This window comes from Haplochromis burtoni, unplaced genomic scaffold (genome assembly GCF_018398535.1).
Source record: "Haplochromis burtoni strain Fernald_Lab_line unplaced genomic scaffold, NCSU_Asbu1 Contig_461, whole genome shotgun sequence".
Taxonomy (NCBI): domain Eukaryota; kingdom Metazoa; phylum Chordata; class Actinopteri; order Cichliformes; family Cichlidae; genus Haplochromis; species Haplochromis burtoni.
This window is the reverse complement of record NW_024582822.1, coordinates 223,488-244,123: the sequence shown is the minus strand read 5'-3', so window position 1 is coordinate 244,123 and position 20,636 is coordinate 223,488. Positions and strand designations below refer to the sequence as shown.

Sequence of the window (20,636 nt, the reverse complement as noted above, 5' to 3'; positions counted from 1 at the left end):
GACAGAAGCGAGGCTGCCATATCGCGCCACCGGCCCCTCTGGCCAACACCAGTAGGCGTTAGGTAAAGTGTCTTGCCCAAGGACACAACGACCAGGACAGAGAGAGCAGGGATCGAACCGGTGACCTTCTGGTTACAGATGTGCTTCCCAACCCTGAGCCACGGTCGCCCCACTAGTAACCCCAGGTTTCTCTTCAGCGCTGTATCCAGGCAGAGTAAGAGTCGGGCTGTGGTCAGCTGAGTATTCATTCACTCTTAATTAGTAACAACTTCACAGATTTCTTCACAAATACAATTTTAACAGTTGGAGAAAAAAATATTCATAATCATCTCACAGACATGTCATTACTCACAGCTACTTTCAGTACTATTGATATTTAAATAGCGTCAATAATCACTTCCTCCAAATGTGTCTATTAGATCCCATTTCTTCAAAGAAGCTACTGTTAATTAATGTTGCTTAAATATCTCTATGAATGGGGTTTGTACAACATGCCTTCATTTAATGAAACCGTTACTGATTGCATAAAGCAAAAATGAAGACCAGCACAAGAAAGTGATCACCACGGTGATTCTGCTGTAGAAATGGGCGGCTGCAGCCCAACTGCTCATCTGCCTGTTACTGCTGAGGTCGAGGGTCAGGGTGCTGGGGTCGCCATTCACTCTGGCTTCTTGGCTAGCTTAGTGTTAGCATGCTGTCTTAGCAGACGCTTGCAAAGAACTGAAGTTGTGTTAGCAGCACGGTGCGGTTGTTTCTGTCCTGGAACCTGTTTATCTCGTCCTCTTGTGTGCAGAAGCACATGTCCACATCCCTGCTCTGAACTGCGTCGCTATTTTTGTCCTCTGCCACGCAGTCTGAATCAGCTGATGTGGGTCTTGGTCCTTACTCCCCACACTCCCGTCCACGGCTGCCCCTCCCTGAGCCTGGTTCTGCCGGGTGTTTGCTCAAAGGCGGTCGTTTGATGGTTGTTGTTTCTGTGTGTCTTTACTTTACAACATAAAGTGTCCTGAGACTTTTGTTGCTGTGATTTGGCACTATATAAATCTGTATTAGTCTCAATTTTGTCTTTTCTATTTGATTGTAAATGTTTTTTCTTTCGTTATGGATATTTACAGTATCATACGAATATTGACGGATCGATCAAAAGAGGACTGGTGAATTATACTTTGTCTACTGACTGACCACAATTTGAATGCACACGAATTCCTTCATTTGGCTTTTCTTGGCCCTAACCAGTGTTTGATGCTGTATTACTTTATAAACACCTCCTAACTAACTGCTCGGCTAATCCTGCACTGCTGTCTTCCCAGGCAGATGTGGAGAAGGCAGTGAAAGCAGCAAGTAATGCCTTCAGGTTGGGATCACCATGGCGACGGACGGATGCCTCTCATCGTGGCGTGCTGCTGAACAGATTGGCTGATGCTATAGAGAGAGATGCTGCCTACCTCGCTGTGAGTGATCCTTAAAGGCTAAAACTCTGACAGCAGCTTTTCTTGTACTTCTCTGTTCATCGTGACCACAGTCGTGTGCAAAAGTATCTGATGGAAATATTTGGCTCTTTCTGAGATAGTCATGCATGAGCAAACTTTTGTAAATATATCTTTTGGCATTTTTCAGCTTTATTTGATAGACACAGTGAAGAAATGACAGGAAAGCGTGGGGCAGAGCGAGGAGGGGCCGCGGGCAGCGCGCTGAGCTAAACCGGCGACCGCACGAGCAGACATTTAATCCTCGTCGATACATTACCTCTATTTGCAATCATAAAACTTTCAGTGTTCTTGTAGAAATAACTTTTAGACGTCTTCCAGATGTTGCGACTGCTTTTTCTGTCACTGAGAATGTAGCGCACTGGCGTCGGTTACATCCACCTATGCTGTGTTAGTGTCGAGCATCGTAACGACAGGATTTAAAGAGCTGTGGTTCAGAGTGAAGTTTGTGAATGCCTGTGACTCAACCCTGTCCAAACCAACTGAAATAAACGATCGGATTACTGGGAAAATATTCTACAAGCCAATGTGACAACAGTTTGTCTACAACCATCTGGCCACGAGAGCAAAGGTTCTTTATTTTTCACTTCAATTATGAAAAAGTACAAAGCACAAGTGTCATCTTTTCTGTGCGCTCTCATTTCTGAAATACTTCCTTAAGAGGCCCGTGTTCCCGTGGGACATCGGACTTTTTCACAGGACTGTTTTATCGTTTACTGTGACCTGTTTTGTTCACATTCATCAGGGTTTGATGATCGACTGTGGAGCTTGGGTAGCATTGCTGTCATCTACAGCCTCTCTCTGCAGCCTGTAAAGATGGCACCAACACAGCATTGTTCCTTTATACGACATTTGCAGTACATGGAGCCTCATGATGTTGCACTTTTGTTATGTCAATGTTTTCTATACCATGTGAAACTGTTGTGTTGTTTCCACAGGAGCTTGAGACCCTTGACAATGGGAAGCCCTATGCTGTTGCCTATGCAGTGGATCTGCCCACAGTAGTGAAAGTTTTCAGGTAACAAACACACAACAAAGTTTTAGAGCCTTTCAAAGCGTATCTGAAATGATGTTACAAAGTCCAATCATTTCCTTGTTATTTCTTGCTGAAGCATTCAGCTGCCTCCTTATCCAACCCCGCAGTGTGTAAATCCACTTCTGTTGTGTAGATATTATGCAGGCTGGGCCGACAAATGGGAGGGAAAGACCATCCCCATCGATGGAGATTATTTCTGCTACACTAGACATGAACCCATTGGAGTCTGTGGACAGATCATACCGGTAAGGAAGTAGAAAGATGCTTCACATATTCTCTTTACACCTGCAGAGTGAAGGCTGCAGAGTCACCCGTGACCTCTGTGTACATACAGTGTGGCATGAAATGAATGCCTCAGTGGGCATGTGAAACGCTAAGTGATGAAGGAGCAAGTATCACCTGTTTGGAAGGGTTACCATGGCAACGTGGCTTACGTTTAAAAAGTTGCATCTAAAAAAATTTCAAGACTTGACTGAAGAAAAGTCCAGTGATATGAGATACAGATGAAATCATTATTTTCTGTATCACTTTAAGTTATTGCTGATAAAACAGGTTCTACACTTGGTCACATTTTTGGCGTGTTGTGTAGAACGACATGTACCAACATACATGAAGAGGGTCAAACCTAAAAGGGACCAGGTCATTGTTTTACTCCGTCCTGATAAGAACAATCTGAGCGCTGACAGAGGGTGTAGCACAGGAACAGAGCGGGAGGGAGAGAGAGAGAGCAGGGACAACAACGTCACATTAGAAAGGTGTAGTAATCATCCACAACTATTTTCAGTTGCAGGATTCAGAAAGTTTATTCATGCAGTGAATCCTATACGCAAGTCCAAGCAGGAAAACACTCTCCCAAAAAAATCATCCCAGGCCCATATGACAGAGAAGGTGCAACTTTTGCACATTTTATTTTAGATTTTATTGTGTTGTGGTTTGCAGTGTTTTGTACGGTGGCCCTGAGAGGCCAAACAGACTGCAACTTCAGTGTTTTGTGTTGTTTCACTTTAAATTTGTTTAAAAGGAAAAAGCTGAAAATTTAAATAGTTAAAAGTTGAAATGTGAATAGTTGGTTTTAGTATTATATGATTTATTTATTACATTTTATGTGACGTGAATAAATAAAAGTATATTTACGGTGGCCCCTAGAGACAAAGCACGTGCAAACTCCAAAACACATTCTTTGTGTTTATTCTGCATTTACTTCACTATATTGCATAAATGTCAGTTAGAAGCTTAACCTCCTAGGACATGGCGTTTTCAAATGTGGACATCACATTTTGGGTTATTTAGACCAAAATACTAAATTTTACTCTACAACAGCCTGATATCCACATTATGCTGTCACTGTTCTATTGAAATTTAAAACTACATCTTCATATGTAGATCTCATTTTTCTCAGAACCAAAAATCAGTTAATAAAAAATCAGGCAATCCTTTGTTTTTACAGTCATCAGCTCCCAATCAGCCCAAATAGCAAAGAGAAATTAAAATGCATGCCACAAAAGAGTTTGGATCTTAGAAGGTTAAATTAAAGGTTGAAAAAAAAAGTCATTGCAACTCTGCTATTGATCAAGTAATTGCGATTAATTGCAATTAGTTACAGAAAATTGTGAGAGCACGTACAAACTCCAAAAGACAACAGAAGTGCTCCAGGATGCTGGGCCCAGTGTTGAGCTTTTGTTACCTCGTGGCTACACAAGCCAGCAAGTACCAACGACCGGATTTGGTGTGTGGTAGTAACAGGTAAATTATTATTTGAATATATATGAGTGCTTGTGTATAAATACACAAACAATACACACATGCTTTCAATTGTGTGATTTAAGTGATCAGGGTAGCTGTTTTGGAAGTTCAGTTAACTCTAGGAATTTGTTTTGGAGTTTGTACGTGCTTTTTCTCTTTAGGGGCCACCGTATATATTTTTAAAATATAAAATATAAAGAGAAAGAGCCGGCTCTTTTTAGTGAGTCGAGCCGAAAGAGACGGTTCTCTAAAAAGAGCTGGAATTCCCATCACTAGTAGAAACGATATGGATGATTTCCTTTGTCACAGAAGTGTTAATAGAAGCAAGATGTGGATATTTTATAGGTGAAGTGTCAAATTATCTTTATCTCCTGCAGTGGAACTTCCCTCTGCTGATGCAGGCGTGGAAACTTGGCCCTGCCTTAGCAACTGGTAACACTGTGGTGATGAAGGTCGCAGAGCAGACGCCGCTCACTGCGCTTTATGTAGCCAGCCTAATCAAAGAGGTATGTTTCAGTTTGTAATCGCAAAGTATTAGTCATCACAAATGTAGTACAGAGGAACGTCGACATCAATATTTCAATCTTTTTCTTTGTTATGAACTTAAATTGTGAAATCTTGTTACATAATGTAGAGAAATGTGTTGTAAAATCAAAAGAAGTCCCCAAAATATCCATAAATATTTTTGTGCATCTTAACCTGGTCTGGGCCCGGGACACTGCAGCATAGACCTCGTCAGCCTCCTCTGGGGGACACCAGGTGCTCCAAAGCCAGCACAGAGATGCAGCGCTGCAAACAGCCCCACTGCAAGCTGTCTGCTGTAGCTCGATGAAACCAAAGGAAGCACATCATAAGCAAAAAGCAGAGATACGATCCTGAGCTCGCTGCTGCCTTGAAATTCAAATCAAATCAAATTTTATTTCTATAGCACATAATAAACAACAAAGTTGCCCAAAGTGCTTCACAGTCGGTCAGAGCAATAGCATAAGACAGAATAAAAAAGAAACAGTTAAAAGGAGGCAGGAAACAATATGAACAATACGGGTAAAAAAAACATAACTAGCCACGAAATAACATATTAGTTTGAATCAATAGCCAGACTGGATGGACTTGGAGGAACGAATATAAGGAGGGAGGTTACTCCAGAGTCTGGACTTCAGACGAGACCTCGGTTGCGTCAGGAGCATTTGATTGGAAGATCAAGTGCCTTATTAGGGATATACAAATGGAGGAGTTTGCATAGATAGCTGGGAGCCAAATTGTTTAACATTTTAAAGGTATGCAAGAGAATTTTTGAAATTGATACGATAATCAACAGGGAGCCAATGTAGGTTGGCTAAAACTGGTGTGATGTGGGGAAATTTCTAGTACCAGTTAAGAGACGCGCAGCTGCGTTTCAAGCTAACTGGAGCCGGTGAACAGAGGAAGGTGGGAGGCCCGAGGGAATTACAGTAGCGTGAATAAGCTTTTCAAGGTCCTTCAAAGCGAGGCATGGCTTTGCTTTAGATATCTGACGCAGCTGGTTGAAACAGTTTTTACCACAGAGGAGGTCGATTTCTCGAGTTTGAACGAGCAGGAAAACACCAAGGTTTCTAACAGTGAGCGAGAGATGGCTAGCAAGAGGCCCTAAGGCATCAGGTAGCTGTTCCAGCGGGGTGTGACTATCAAAACTGTAACTTCGGTCTTATCCTGGTTCAGTGTGAGAGACGTGATAACCAAGTTTAGTCTCTCTCATTTAGACAGTCAAATAGGGCTTGCAGAGAAGTAGAAACATCCGATGTCAAAGGGAAATGAATTTGTATGTCGTCGGCGTAGCAGTGAAGGAAATGTTATATTTTTAAAATATTAATCCCAACGGCAGCATGTACAAGGAAAAAAGAACTGGGCCGAGCACAGATCCTTGAGGAACACCACAGTGAATGGGGCAGAGGCCGAGGAGTGGCTACGGAAAACGACCTCTCTGAGAGACAGGATTCAATCCATGAACTCATGAGCAACTGGTGACAAAGAGCAAACTCCCACCCAGCCCAGACTGAGAGGAATCTCCTCTCCAGCGCTGGCACACACTGTAGTCTGGGAGGTGTGATTTCCTCGGGAGCTGGAATACAACCTTTGGTACCACTATGGGGAGGAATGCTCTCCAACAGCCATCCCATAACAGAATTAGGTTTAATGTGATCTACCAGAGGGGCCAGGACACTGGAGAGCTTATTTTGACTTCCTCAGCAGTCAAACGTGCGGCCATTTGTCAGTGAGCCAAAATGGATCAAGCAGCAGGACAAGGATCCCAGCACAGCAGGAAATCTACCACAGAGTGCCTGAAAAGGAAAAGAATTAAGGACCTGCAGTGGTCTACTCAACACCAAGACCCTAACCCAACTGAAGTATTGTGCTGGGACCCTCAAAGAGCTGTGCATAAACAAATGCCCACAAAGCTCAATCAACTAAAGTATCGTTGTAAAGAAGAGCGAGTAAAATTCTCCGGGGGTGATGTGAGAGATTATTCACAGAGAAACCATCACTGCGACTTGCTGCTGAACCCGGGGGACGTCCTACACACTGCTGCTGCCTTTTGGTTTCAGTTTTGGGAGATCAACATGGTTTAACACATTGTGTATTGTTATTCATCTGAGTTGTATTTAAATCGTATAGGACCTGGTAAGGACGACATGATTTAAAAAATGTCCTGATGTCTTAAATTTTATTGAAAGAGAGAGTAATGTATTTTTGATGTGACTCTATACACAAAAAGCCAGGTTTTCCTAAGCTTTGGTTCTGTTTCCAGGTGGGTTTTCCTGAAGGTGTTGTGAATATCCTGTCTGGCATGGGACCAACAGCTGGTGCTGCCATTGCAAGGCACATGGATGTCGACAAGGTGGCTTTTACTGGATCCACAGAGGTACGACAGTTATTGCCTTTTGTGCCACGAGTTGTAGGTTGGACAGTAACATGCTGTATGTTTGCTAAAACTCATAAATAATTACTGGCATGGCCGAAAGAACGAGTGGCAGAAATGAGCTTCCTCCAAAGGGTGGCCGGCCTCTCCCTCAGAGATAGGGTGAGGAGTTCAGCCAATCCGGGAGGGGCTCAGAGTCGAGTCGCTGCTCCTCCACATCGAAAGGAGCCAGCTGAGGTGGTTCAGGCATCTGATAAAGATGCCTCCTGGGCGCCTCCTGAGTGAGGTGTTCTGGGCATGTCCCACCAGGAGGAGGCCTCGGGGCAGACCCAGGATTACATCTCTCAGCTGGCCTGGGAACGCCTTGGTGATCCCCTGGATAAGCTGGAGCCGGGGAGAGAGGGGTCTGGGTTTCTCTCCTTAGGCTGCTGCCCCGCGACCCGCAGATGGACGGAGGGAATTATTGGCACGAGGGGCTGGAAAACTAAAAACAAGTCAAAATATCCAAACCCTCTTATTCTGCACCAGCTGTCGGGCTATGTGATTGAAGCCAAACATGATATGGAGCAGAAAGTGACCACGGCCCAACAATGTGCTGTAGGCCGGCTTTTACTTCAGTTTGTTTCTGCAGCAACATAAAAAGGAGAGGTTTAAATGAGTCCACCACAGAATCACAAGGCTGAACCTGTCTATAAACACTGATATACATAATTAGAAGACATAAGGCTTCTAGAGTGCACTTTTAGTTTGTGAAACAATTATGCCATTGTTCTTACAAACGCTAAAAATGAAAGATTTGCTGGGTCCTGTCAGAGAGAGGTGCATTTTAGATGGACAGGCCAGGCAGAGAGCATTCAGACTGCATAACAATAGTGAACATGTGTGTGTAAATGCCAGAAATATGTGGAGCTCTGTTCTAAACATTTCAGGTGATATACAATGATGAAAATAAGGTCAAAGGAAACCGAAGCTTTGCCATTGTGTGTACAACGATTGGTAATGCTCGTAATTGAAACTTGTTTTCCAAATGTTTAGCAGTCGTAGCAGCAGTGATCACAGGCAGCATTACTCGATCGGACAGCATCCAGCCTCAGAAGTTTGTCCCCTGAACGGGAGACTCCAAATGCAGCCGCAGATACCTGCAAAAACACTGCAGTAGTCAGTTACAAGTGCAAAAACTCCATTTGATGACAGGTAGGGAGAACCAGCCCATGTAAACTGGTCTTAGTGAGGGACCGTGCAAACCACAGACTACAGCTGTAAAAGGCTGTGGGGGACTGCGAGCGGGCACGTGGTGTGGACACCCACATCTGTGAATGAGAGAACTCGAGATGAAGAATCTTTTTTAATGAGCAATAATAAAAACACAGGTCTGCTCCTGGGTTTCCATTTCAGACATTAATCTGTCACATCTGTCAGCGCCTCGCAGTTTTACTGTGTACATTTTTATTGGTCTGCAAAAAAACTTTTATTTGTATATCTTACAAAAGCCTTGACCTGTGGCCTGGTGCACCCCCAAACAGTAAAGGTTTTACTGGGAAAAACATGTTCTTCGTCTCTCCCTGAGGTCAGTGTCTCTGTAACAGCTCCAGCTCTTTGCTCTTTGCCGTGCGTACAGACAGACTTCATCACTGCTGCGGTTGTGTTACCAGTCTTCTTATTAAAAACTGGGCCTGCTTGGGCTTAATGTTGTCATACCTTATATTCACACACTGCTCGTAGATACATTTCTATTGCTCGTCTACTTTCAGTCAGAAATGTGGTTAAACATCATCATTATATGACCCCGCCCCCAGGCCTGAATGTAGAATCCAGGCAAAATTTATGTCGTAAAATAACCCGTCGCAGTCGCCTGAAGCCTCTCCCGGCTTTCTTAAGACTGCTGATGAATAAATAAATAAATACATTAATAATATGATTAGTAAATTACATTATGTAGATGTCGTAACGGTAGTTTTACTAATAATTTGTGGATTTGTTTTTAACTCTCCTTCCACACTCTGACAAATGTCAAACACTACTAATAACCATAATGAGGCCTGACTATCAAGTGTGCAGTCCTGTCACAGTGTAAAATAAACACTGATAAATGAGACAAATGACAAACTCAAACTTTCTCGTATGCCTGGCTGTGATTTTAACACAGTACATGTTCTTCTGTGGAGGAATCACTGACACAAAGTATTTACAGAACATTGCTATAAAAGTGCTGCTCTTCTTTGTGTTTCGCTGAACTTTATGACAATGTTGTTAAAATGAGGAATTTTTGCTTCAGCATCATTTGCATCATTACTATTATTTTTATTACTGTTGAAATCCCAAGTATGCAGTCTGGAATACATTACTGAAACTGGCGTTAAGACATCTACAAACTTTGGGATATCATGTTGAATTTATAAAAAAGTATAGCGCAAAAATGTGGACAAGTCGTTTCCACTTGATGGAAGGATCCAAAAGATCAGAATAGACCTATTTATAAGCAACAAACTTATATACAGCTATCTACACAAAGTGCAGCTAATGCCTCAGCAATGTTTGTGCAACTATTTAAACTATTGACAGAAAACTCTGATTCAAAATCCATCATTTCTCTGGGAAGTGTTCTGATTCTGTGCTGTGTTGATCTGGTGGAGCCCGCACACAAATACAGAACGTCTGGATCGGCTCTGATCCTATTACCCAGCAGGCAATGCAGAGTTTACATGGAGCTGATGGGTGAGGAGACTCGCCTAATTCTGCAGTAGCCTTACCAGCCACACCTGTTCCAGCAGCTCCCTCTAGAACAGGTCAGCTCAAACGGGCTCTTACTTTTACAAGGCTGGAATAACCTGTTAGAGCTATTCATACTAATGTTTCACAAAGGGTTAAAAGGTGAATGTGCACAATTTAGGCTTTAATTGCAAGATGTTTTATTAAGAGAGGAAAGCAGAAATAAATAATAATCAAACAGAATCAAATCACCTGAGGTTTACTTATCTACTCCGAGCTAATGCTGACTTTGTTCTGATCTTTGTGAGCAGAATGGTTGGACAGAGTGCATTTCTCTTTGTGTTACATGCTCTGGGTGGAAATCTAATTTTCCTTAATTTTATAACCTAACATGGCAAAAAAGATCTATGGTCCACCTGGGCCTTACACAGAGTTTCTGTCTGATTTCTCAGACTTTATATCTGATTTAGTTCTGAGCTCAGATAAAATAATTATTGTGGGTGATTTTAACATCCATGTAGATGCTAAAAATGACAGCCTCAACATGGCATTTAATCTGTTATTAGACTCAATTGGTTTCTCTCCAAATGTAAAAGAACCCACCCACCACTTTAATCACACTCTAGATCTTGTTTCAACATATGGCATAGAAACTGAACATTTAACAGTGTTTCCTGAAAACCCTCTCCTGTCTGATCATTTCCTGATAACATTTACATTTACAATAATTGATTACACAGCGGTGAAGAGTAGAATTTATCACAGTAGATGTCTTTCTGAAAGCGCTGTAACTAAGTTTAAGAATATAATCCACCCACTGTTATCATCTCCAATGCCCTGTACCAACACAGAGCAGAGCAGCTATCTGAACGCTGCTCCAACAGAGGTCGATTATCTTGTTAATAATTTCACCTCCTCACTACGTACGACTCTGGATACTGTAGCTCCTGTGAAAACTAAGGTCTCTAATCAGAAGTACCTGACTCCGTGGTATAATTCTCAAACACGTAGCCTAAAGCAGATGACTCGTAATCTGGAGAGGAAATGGCGTGTCACAAATCTAGAGGATCATCATTTAGCCTGGAGAAATAGTTTGCTGCTTTATAAGAAAGCCCTCCGCAAAGCCAGAACATCTTACTATTCATCACTGATTGAAGAAAATAAGAACAACCCCAGGTTTCTCTTCAGCTCTGTAGCCAGGCTGACAAACAGTCAGAGCTCTGTAGAGCCAACCATCCCTTTAACAGAAATTGTATTGGGAGAGCAGCCTGTTGTGCCTGACAGAGACGTGGCTGAAACATCATTACCGACTCTGTGATGAGTTTTAGTGGCTTCAGAATGAGCAGACAGAGCAGAGTGAGTGGGGCTAAATTTGCCTGTCAGTAGCAAGTGGTGTAACCGTATGCATCATACCATATCCATCACTGACCGGATATGCAACGAGGGCACTGAGCTGTTGGTGACTGGCTGTGTTACCTACCAAGGGAGGTACTTGACTTGATGGCCTGAAGAGTTCAGGAAGGAGTCTGATGTTAGACAGGGAACAGGTGGAAGAGGACCTGCAGAGGGTGAAGTATGTGCTGGAGGAAGAATGAAAGTCGGTAGCATGAGGGAATGAGACGGACATGGAGGGAAAGGTGAACATGGAAAACATGGAGGTGCTGAGGGTAGACGAGTTTAAATACCTGGAGTCCAACCACCAAAGCAACAGACGGTTCACAAGAGGGGGGAAGAAGAGAGTGCAGGCAGGCTGGAGTGGGCGGAGTCAGGGGTGATATGTAACCAAAGGATAGCAGCAGGATGTCACGTGGCGATGTGAAGCAGGCAGGATGACGACCAAAAATGCGGACTCATAGGCAGGACCTCACTCAAACACAGCTTTGTTGATGGATGCCAGAAATACAAAGCTAGACTTGGATACACAGGAAAAGAAAAAGTTTCATTTGGTCATTATTTAAAGTATTGTTTAGATGTTTCTGTGATCTTCTAGAATAGAATAGCCCTTTGTTATCACCGTACATATACTCCACGCTAATTCAGAGCAGCCACACATACATTACCTGCTTTATGTGCAAAGACCTGGATCTGTACTGTGGATGCAGGTCTTTGTTAGATTTGTAGAGTCAAGTAAAAGAAATGAGAACAAATGATGTGTTTTTGTGACAGGCTGTAGTAACAAAGAGCAGAAAAGACAGCACTAAGTGTCTTTTTTTATTCTTGAATGATTCATAGGTGAGTGTTACGCAACTTAACCAAAAGAAATAATGCCTGACGAGCACGGCTCTGAGTGAGTGAACAAGCAGCCAGTGTGCAAAGAGAAATTTTGCATTTTCATTAGAAAGCGGGAAAAATGTTGAGTCATTTTTTTCTGCAAAATTGACAGCGTATGTTTTAATCCACACTCCTGGTGAATTTTAATGCTCACATCATAAGTAGCAGTGTTGAATATAGCTCTGCCTTTCCTCCTGTCGGTCAGGTGGGTCATCTAATCCAGCAGGCTTCAGGCAGCAGCAACCTGAAGAAAGTCACTTTGGAGCTGGGAGGAAAGAGCCCCAACATCATCCTGTCTGATGCTGACAGTACGTCCTGACTTACTTTGCAGTACACACTGTATATACAGTGGGGCAAAAAGTATTTAGTCAGCCACCGATTGTGCAAGTTCCCCCACTTAAAATGATGACAGAGGTCAGTAATTTGCACCAGAGGTACACTTCAACTGTGAGAGACAGAATGTGAAAAAAAATCCATGAATCCACATGGTAGGATTTGTAAAGAATTTATTCGTAAATTAGGGTGGAAAATAAGTATTTGGTCACCTCAAACAAGGAAAATCTCTGGCTCTCACAGACCTGTAACGTCTTCTGTAAGAAGCTTTTCTGTCCCCCACTCGTTACCTGTATGAATGGCACCTGTTTGAACTCATCATCTGTATAAAAGACACCTGTCCACAGCCTCAAACAGTCAGACTCCAAACTCCGCCATGGCCAAGACCAAAGAGCTTTCGAAGGACACCAGGAAAAGTATTGTAGACCTGCACCAGACTGGGAAGAGTGAATCTACAATAGGCAAGCAGCTTGGTGTGAAAAAATCAACTGTGGGAGCAATCATCAGAAAATGGAAGACATACAAGACCACTGATAATCTCCCTCGATCTGGGGCTCCACGCAAGATCTCATCCCGTGGGGTCAAAATGATCATGAGAACGGTGAGCAAAGATCCCAGAACCACACGGGGGGACCTGGTGAATGACCTGCAGAGAGCTGGGACCAAAGTAACAAAGGTCACCATCAGTAACACACTACAACGGCAGGGAATCAAATCCCGCAGTGCCAGACGTGTTCCGCTGCTGAAGCCAGTGCATGTCCAGGCCCGTCTGAAGTTTGCCAGAGAGCACATGGATGATACAGCAGAGGATTGGGAGAATGTCATGTGGTCAGATGAAACCAAAGTAGAACTTTTTGGTATAAACTCAACTCGTCGTGTTTGGAGGAAGAAGAATACTGAGTTGCATCCCAAGAACACCATACCTACTGTGAAGCATGGGGGTGGAAACATCATGCTATGGGGCTGTTTTTCTGCCAAGGGGACAGGACGACTGATCCGTGTTAAGGACAGAATGAATGGGGCCATGTATCGTGAGATTTTGAGCCAAAACCTCCTTCCATCAGTGAGAACTTTGAAGATGAAACGAGGCTGGGTCTTCCAACATGACAATGATCCAAAACACACCGCCCGGGCAACAAAGGAGTGGCTCCGTAAGAAGCATTTGAAAGTCCTGGAGTGGCCTAGCCAGTCTCCAGACCTCAACCCCATAGAAAATCTGTGGCGGGAGTTGAAAGTCCGTGTTGCTCGGCGACAGCCCCAAAACATCACTGCTCTCGAGAAGATCTGCATGGAGGAATGGGCCAAAATACCAGCTACTGTGTGTGCAAACCTGGTAAAGACCTATAGTAAACGTTTGACCTCTGTTATTGCCAACAAAGGTTATGTTACAAAGTATTGAGTTGTATTTTTGTTATTGACCAAATACTTATTTTCCACCCTGATTTACGAATAAATTCTTTACAAATCCTACCATGTGGATTCATGGATTTTTTTTCACATTCTGTCTCTCACAGTTGAAGTGTACCTCTGGTGCAAATTACTGACCTCTGTCATCATTTTAGGTGGGGGAACTTGCACAATCGGTGGCTGACTAAATACTTTTTTGCCCCACTGTAGTATGTTTAGAAATCCGCATCCTATTGTTGAAGACACCTTTTCCCATCTTTGTGTAAACTGTGTTGAGGCCTTGTTAGGACTGAGCAGTTGATACATAAAAGTCTTCTGCTTTGTGGCAGTGACTGCTATAATGTTACCACTGGACAGTCTAAGAATCTTAGTGCTGCTTCTGTTTTAAGATTGTCTCCAGTGAAAGTTTTTCTGTTTCTTCCCTGATTCAGTGGAGTACGCTGTGGAGCAGTCCCACTTCGCTCTGTTTTTCAACCAAGGCCAGTGTTGCTGTGCTGGCTCTCGAACCTATGTCCAAGCCGATGTCTACGATGAGTTTGTGGAGCGCAGTGTGGAGCGAGCCAAGAAACGAGTTGTAGGAGATCCTTTTAACCTTAAGACAGAGCAGGGACCTCAGGTACACATATATAAAGTCTGTGTTGTTCTCAGAGTCGAGTACTTTGCGCCGTCACATACAATCGATGCCCTTTCTTCCAATAAACTGTCCAGATAGATCAGGAGCAATTCAACAAGATTCTGGGATACATCAGCAGCGGGAAGAGAGAAGGAGCCAAGCTGATGTGTGGAGGAGGAATAGCTGCAGACAGAGGATACTTCATCCAGCCTACTGTGTTTGGAGATGTCCAGGACAACATGACCATTGCCAGAGAGGAGGTAGGAAGGAGAATAATAACCATTATAACTGTAACTGTTTTATATCAGTGTACTCTAGTAGTCCAGACAAAATCATGCAAACCTACACTGAGGACAAACACACTGACACTTAATTTGCAACAGGGCTTAGGCTGCTGGGGGATTCCCATGATGCACTGAGTGTTTCTTTTTCACTCAGCATGTGTTTACACGACACTTTGGATTTAATCCTTTGTTATTATTCACGTCTGTGTCTCTTCCACAGCATGTCTTAATCCTGTCTTCCTCCCCTCACCCCCAACCAATCACAGCAGATGGCCCCGCCCCTCCCTGAGCCTGGTTCTGCTGGAGGTTCCTTCCTGTTAAAAGGGAGTTTTTCCTTCCCACTGTCGCCAAAGTGCTGCTCATAGGGGCTCATCTGAGATTTCTCTGTTATCTTTGTATTATTGTAGGGTCTACCATACAATATAAAGCACCTTGAGGCGACTGTTGTTGTGATCTGACTGGATTATTTACATAAATAGACTCTAATCGAATTGGATTCATCTTAATTCAGGTGTCAGTCTGTTGCCACTGGCGCAGTCTGGCAGTCTGAGGGTCACTGTGGAGTGCTCACAGGATTAAAGTGTGGTACCATTGCAAAGCTCCAGACGTGGCTGCTGAGAGCGTAAACGTTGCCTTCCTGGGGCTTTTACATCGTGCAGTTAGCACACACACACCTGGTAATTTCTTACTGTTGATGTTTCTAAAATACTTTTTTGCTTTCGTGTCTCTCTTGTTTTGACTTGCAGATTTTTGGTCCAGTGATGCAAATCTTGAAGTTTAAAACCCTCGAGGAGGTAGTGACAAGAGCCAATGACACAAAATATGGGCTTGCAGCCGCCGTGTTTACTAAGGACATCGATAAGGCCAACTATGTGTCCAGCGGACTTCGTGCTGGCACAGTCTGGTAAGGAGAGATTAATAGGATCACTAATGTGCAAACATTCACAGAGGAGGGAAAAGTTGTGTGTTTGAGTGTGTGCACTGAGAGCCTCTCTGTCCTGGAGCATGAGGGGGAATACTGACGTTTCTAATAAGGCCAGGTTTTTCAGTTATTTGTGTAGCTGCACTTTCCAAACACCTACAAATCCAGCTGCTGGAGGACATCACGCAGCAACACGTCATCACTGGTTGGATGTCCACACTATGTTGCTGTAGCTCAGTATTCATTCAGGCCATGTTTAACATCAGCGTTTGTGTTCTTTTGCAGGATTAATTGCTACGACGTGTTTGGGGCTCAGGCTCCGTTTGGAGGCTACAAGGCTTCAGGTGTCGGCAGAGAGCTGGGCCAGTACGGCTTGGACAACTACACAGAAGTTAAAACGGTAATCACTGCTGCCATTTGGTGCTTACAGGCTTTGAATAGGTGGCGTGTCGGCATGTATGCTTGCCCAAAATCTCATATCTTTAAGCTGGGAATCATAGGTGAGGTTATCATTAGCTTTTCCTTTATTCTGAGCCTCAGAGCACATGTGCCAAATTCAAGGCCCGCCAGCCGAACGTGGCCCGCCACATCATTTTATGTGACCTGCGAGTGATTGTGCAAGACTGTCTTAAAATAAGTTTACTGTACACTGCTCAAAAGCACAGTGACTGCAAACTACATCTCCCACAATGCATTTCAAGTATTTGAACCTCAGTGCAGCCAGGAGCAGGGGTGAGAGGCAGAAGATAAGATGAAAGGAATAAAAGACACACAGATACAGTTGTAAACAAGTTATACCTGCTGTAAGGTGCAGTGTAATCAGTGGAAGTCCACCAGAGGTAGGAATGTAGGTCGCATCACACTATGGTAAATATGGTTTATAAATAGGAGGGAATGTTATTTCTAACTACAGTATAAAAATGTCCATGTGGTTTATCGTGATGTCCCGGAGGATCTGTTAAATATAGACGTGTGGTATCCACAGAAACGTCAGAATCTCAGCTCAAAGCTCGTCAAACCATTTCAACGACCAACAAAAAGCCCAAACAGCAAACGATTAAAGAGCAGGTAAACAGATTGTGTAAAAAGATGCAAACATGGATCCCGTTGGGTGCAGGAAGCCGACATCTCACATCGTCACCCTCCAACCAAACGTCCCTGAACCAGCAGCAAAAGAAGACCACACTACACGTCTGAAAAACATTGAATTCCCTCTTGCTTTGGATGCCACCACGATAAAACCGCACAGCTCTATCTGTGTGTGCTGCGAGACCAGGCTCCCATCAAAAATCTGTTTTCTGTTATTTGTTTGCTTATTACGCACCAGTCTATCGTTGCGTACAGAGCTGTCAGCTGCTGTTTTCCCCCAAAAATGACAAAAAAGCCAAATTTTTGCTATTTAGTACCAAAAAAATTCAACTTGCAAAACGCTTAATCATGTCTCCAATAAACCCTCTGCACTATATAGAAATGTTTATGACTACAACAAACTACAACAGCCAAAAAATGGTCAGTGTGAACAATGAGCTACACCACGTCTACACATGCGTCTTACAGCATATGTAACTTGTATTTTACACATTTATTTCTTCCAATTTAAGTCCAAAGAGTCAAGCTGACAGCTTTCTTTCTTTTTCACAGCAGCTTTTTCTTTATTATGTAGAAAAACAGTTAAATATGTCTGGCTGTTTAAGATCAAAGTGGGCTGCATGCCTCAGAGGCTGATGCAGGAGGGAGCGCGTGTGAGGCTCAGGAAATGATCTAATCACGCTTTTTCTGGCAGATATTCTGATTTCAGTTCAACTCGTGATTTTCTTCAAATTAAGCTTCAGCACAAAATTCACAGCGTACAGTAACATTTACAAACACGGCAGAAAATGACGTCATTTCATCAAAACAGTAAATGCTGTTACTCTAATGCATGACGAAAACTAACGTGGTTTCAAATGTATTTATTAATAAGGAACATGCAGGTACAGCCTTTCAAGCTTTTGACCAGTTATTACAAATGAAGAACTAAAAGGACCATTTTTGACTTAACTTAAAAAAGTGCAAAAAATCCTTTATTATGTGAAGTTACAGTTAAGTAAAATACAACAGAAACCGTATTTGGTGAGACACCATGTCACAGTGTGTTATGGCACCTCCTAACTGTCCTCTGGTTCTGCTAAATAAATAACACTACAGATCCTGGGTCAGTCAGGAGCGCTGCAAAAAACCGCAGCTTTGGGCGTCACATGATCGCGCTGTCTGAAATCGCAGTTTTGATCAGAGAACGATCAATCGTTCAGCCTTCTGTGGTTAGAGAGGGAAGGCTTGGCTTGCATATCTTAAACTCGGTCTTCTAATCAGGGTCGTAGTATCAGCTGAGCGTTTAATTAGGCTCAGTTATCAGCATTAGTTATGCAGTATGTTAGAAAGGATTAAGTCATATAAAATCGATCGTTGTCAAACCCATAAAGAATCATTTTATTGTGTTCAGTCAGACTCAGTCACAAATATTTGTGTCAAAGATTTGATACCTGGGAATAATGTTTCTGCACCGTGTACAAAAACAGGATGTAACAGAGTCATCCTTTAATATTAAATATAATATTAGGTCACAGTAGGGATGGGTATCGTTTAGGTTTTATCCGATACCGGTGCCAAACCGGTACTTTTGAAACGGTGCCGGTGCTTAAAGAATGGAGAACACAAACTTTGTCCAAAACCTCTCATGTTTAACTGGTTTTTTTGTAAAAAGATAACAATGTTAGCCTTTTCTGCAGCTATGGGGCATATATGGTATCACTCTTGGCTGGAAGCAGTGCTTAAACAATGGAAAAAACACAAACTTTGTCCAAAAACCTCTCATGTTTAGCTGTTTTTTTTCTTTGGTCATTTTAGCCTTTTTGGCCAGGGTGAAGGGCATATATGGTATCACTCTTGGCTGGAAGGTGCTGAAGAATGGAGAACACAAACTTTGTCCAAAAACCTCTCATGTTCAGCTGGTTTTTTTTGTAAAAAGATAACAATGTTAGCCTTTTCTGCAGCTATGGGGCATATATGGCATCACTCTTGGCTGGAAGCAGTGCTTAAACAATGGAAAAAACACAAACTTTGTCCAAAAACCTCTCATGTTTAGCTGTTTTCCACTTTTTCTTTGGTCATTTTAGCCTTTTTGGCCAGGGTGAAGGGAGTATCTGCCATCAAACAAGAAGACAGCCGCATGTAGCTATGATGATGTTTGCTAGTTCACCTTACATGCATTAATGTAATAACGTGGTTAGCCTACTCAACGTAAATTACACACGAACAACATGAAGCTACTCACGCAGAGAAGAACGGCTGCTGCTGCATCATCATCCTCATCATTTCTGCTACACTGGCAGGGCTAGGGGCCAGGACTCTCCTCTTCGTGTTTTTGGGGGATGTTGCTAACTCCGGGTCTGATAACAGGCACCACACCCGCAGTAGATGCGCTCGGTGTGAGGTCTCGCAGCAAGCTATCAAATACGGCGCATTTCTCGGCTTTTAAAAAAACGCTATGCGTCGCCAGGTGTTTCATCGGATTCGAGGTGTTACCTCCTTTGACAGCATCACAGTATCAGCTTAAAGCACTTGTTGCTGCTGAGTTTGCATCTTTTGCTGTGAAGTACAGCCAGACTTTTGACCGCTTCGCCTTGGACATTTTTAATCTGTAGCTCTGCTCTAAAAGAACGTACGTACCTGGCCCCGCCTACTATCCTCGGAAACGTAAAATGATTGGCTAGAATCTAAAGTGTATCACAGCTCAGGAAAAAAAAAGCACCGAAATAAAGCACCGAAATGTGCGCTGCTTTTCGGTCTGGTTACTACCGTTTATGTCAGAACCGGTGCCATCATGGCACCGGACACCGGTACCCATCCCTACTGCACCGTGTACAAAAACAGGACGTAACAGAGTCATCCTTTAATATTAAATATAATATTAGGTCACAGTAGGGATGGGACTTTTTGAAAACACTGAGTGCAGCGATGCACTCCTCAAACACGACTCTGAAGTTTGCAGACGACACAAACGTGGTGGGTTTTATACCAAACAATGAGAGGAGCACCTCTCCCTGTTTGTTGAACAACCTGCTGCTTAACACCAGCAAGACCAAGGAGGTCATAGTCGACTACAGGAGGTCCAGGAGGACAGAGCACCCACCTCTCCTCATCCGAGGAGCCTCCACAAAGCCTCTTCTTCCTCAGGAAACTGAAGCGGGCTGGACTCCCCCCCCGTTTGCTCAGAGCTTTTTACAGAGGAAGGCCAGTCGTATTGCTGCTGACCCCACTCTCCCAGGACTGTTCATCGCTGCCATCGAGGTCACGGCATAGTTACATAGAAACCCCCACCTGAGGGACAGCTTTCTGCCAAGAGCTGTGAAAGCCATCTGTCCACCTGCCCTTCCCTCTGCTTCCCTGCACACACACTCACAGCCAGTCGCTGCACTCTCGAGACTTCTGCCTTTGTTTTTCACTTTTTGCCCTTTTTTAAAATCTTACTTATGTATTTATTGATCTTTTGTTTTCTTCATCAGCGAGGGCATCACAGTAAGTTTTGTAATGTTTTAGTAACATAATGACAATAAATGTGATGCACCCTGTGATGCAGTGTACATTAGACATTTCTTACATGTTGACAACCTGCTCGTGCTTTCAGGTGACCATCAAGGTACTGCAAAAGAATTCTTAGACGTGTGCAGTGAGACGGGACGACAGCTGACTGAAAGCGATGCAGAGAAGATAAACTGTCCTCTGGTACACAAGCAGTACCAACCTGCTGAAGCGAGGTGGAATCTGTGCTGTGGATTCAAAAAATCATCTCCCCACTTAAAGGTTGATCTCAGTGAAATATGTTAGTGAATGAAATCACCGAACTCGATTACAGCTTTCAGTCATGGCTGAGGTCAAACACTAGGATCAGAATTT

At 43.3% G+C, this 20,636-nt stretch overlaps 1 protein-coding gene across 1 annotated transcript in view; it reads left to right on the top strand.

Moving 5' to 3' along the window:
* LOC102314548 (aldehyde dehydrogenase 2 family member) overlaps window positions 1–20,636 on the top strand; it is a 28,288-nt gene extending 7,652 nt beyond the window's left edge. The window contains exons 3-13 of the mRNA XM_005946335.3: window positions 1,311–1,451; window positions 2,426–2,505; window positions 2,657–2,768; window positions 4,644–4,772; window positions 7,052–7,165; window positions 12,348–12,450; window positions 14,314–14,498; window positions 14,591–14,755; window positions 15,526–15,683; window positions 15,987–16,101; window positions 20,368–20,636. Of these exons, the coding sequence (XP_005946397.1) occupies window positions 1,311–1,451; window positions 2,426–2,505; window positions 2,657–2,768; window positions 4,644–4,772; window positions 7,052–7,165; window positions 12,348–12,450; window positions 14,314–14,498; window positions 14,591–14,755; window positions 15,526–15,683; window positions 15,987–16,101; window positions 20,368–20,400 (1,335 nt within the window). The 3' untranslated portion in view covers window positions 20,401–20,636. The remainder of the gene's footprint in view (window positions 1–1,310; window positions 1,452–2,425; window positions 2,506–2,656; window positions 2,769–4,643; window positions 4,773–7,051; window positions 7,166–12,347; window positions 12,451–14,313; window positions 14,499–14,590; window positions 14,756–15,525; window positions 15,684–15,986; window positions 16,102–20,367) is intronic.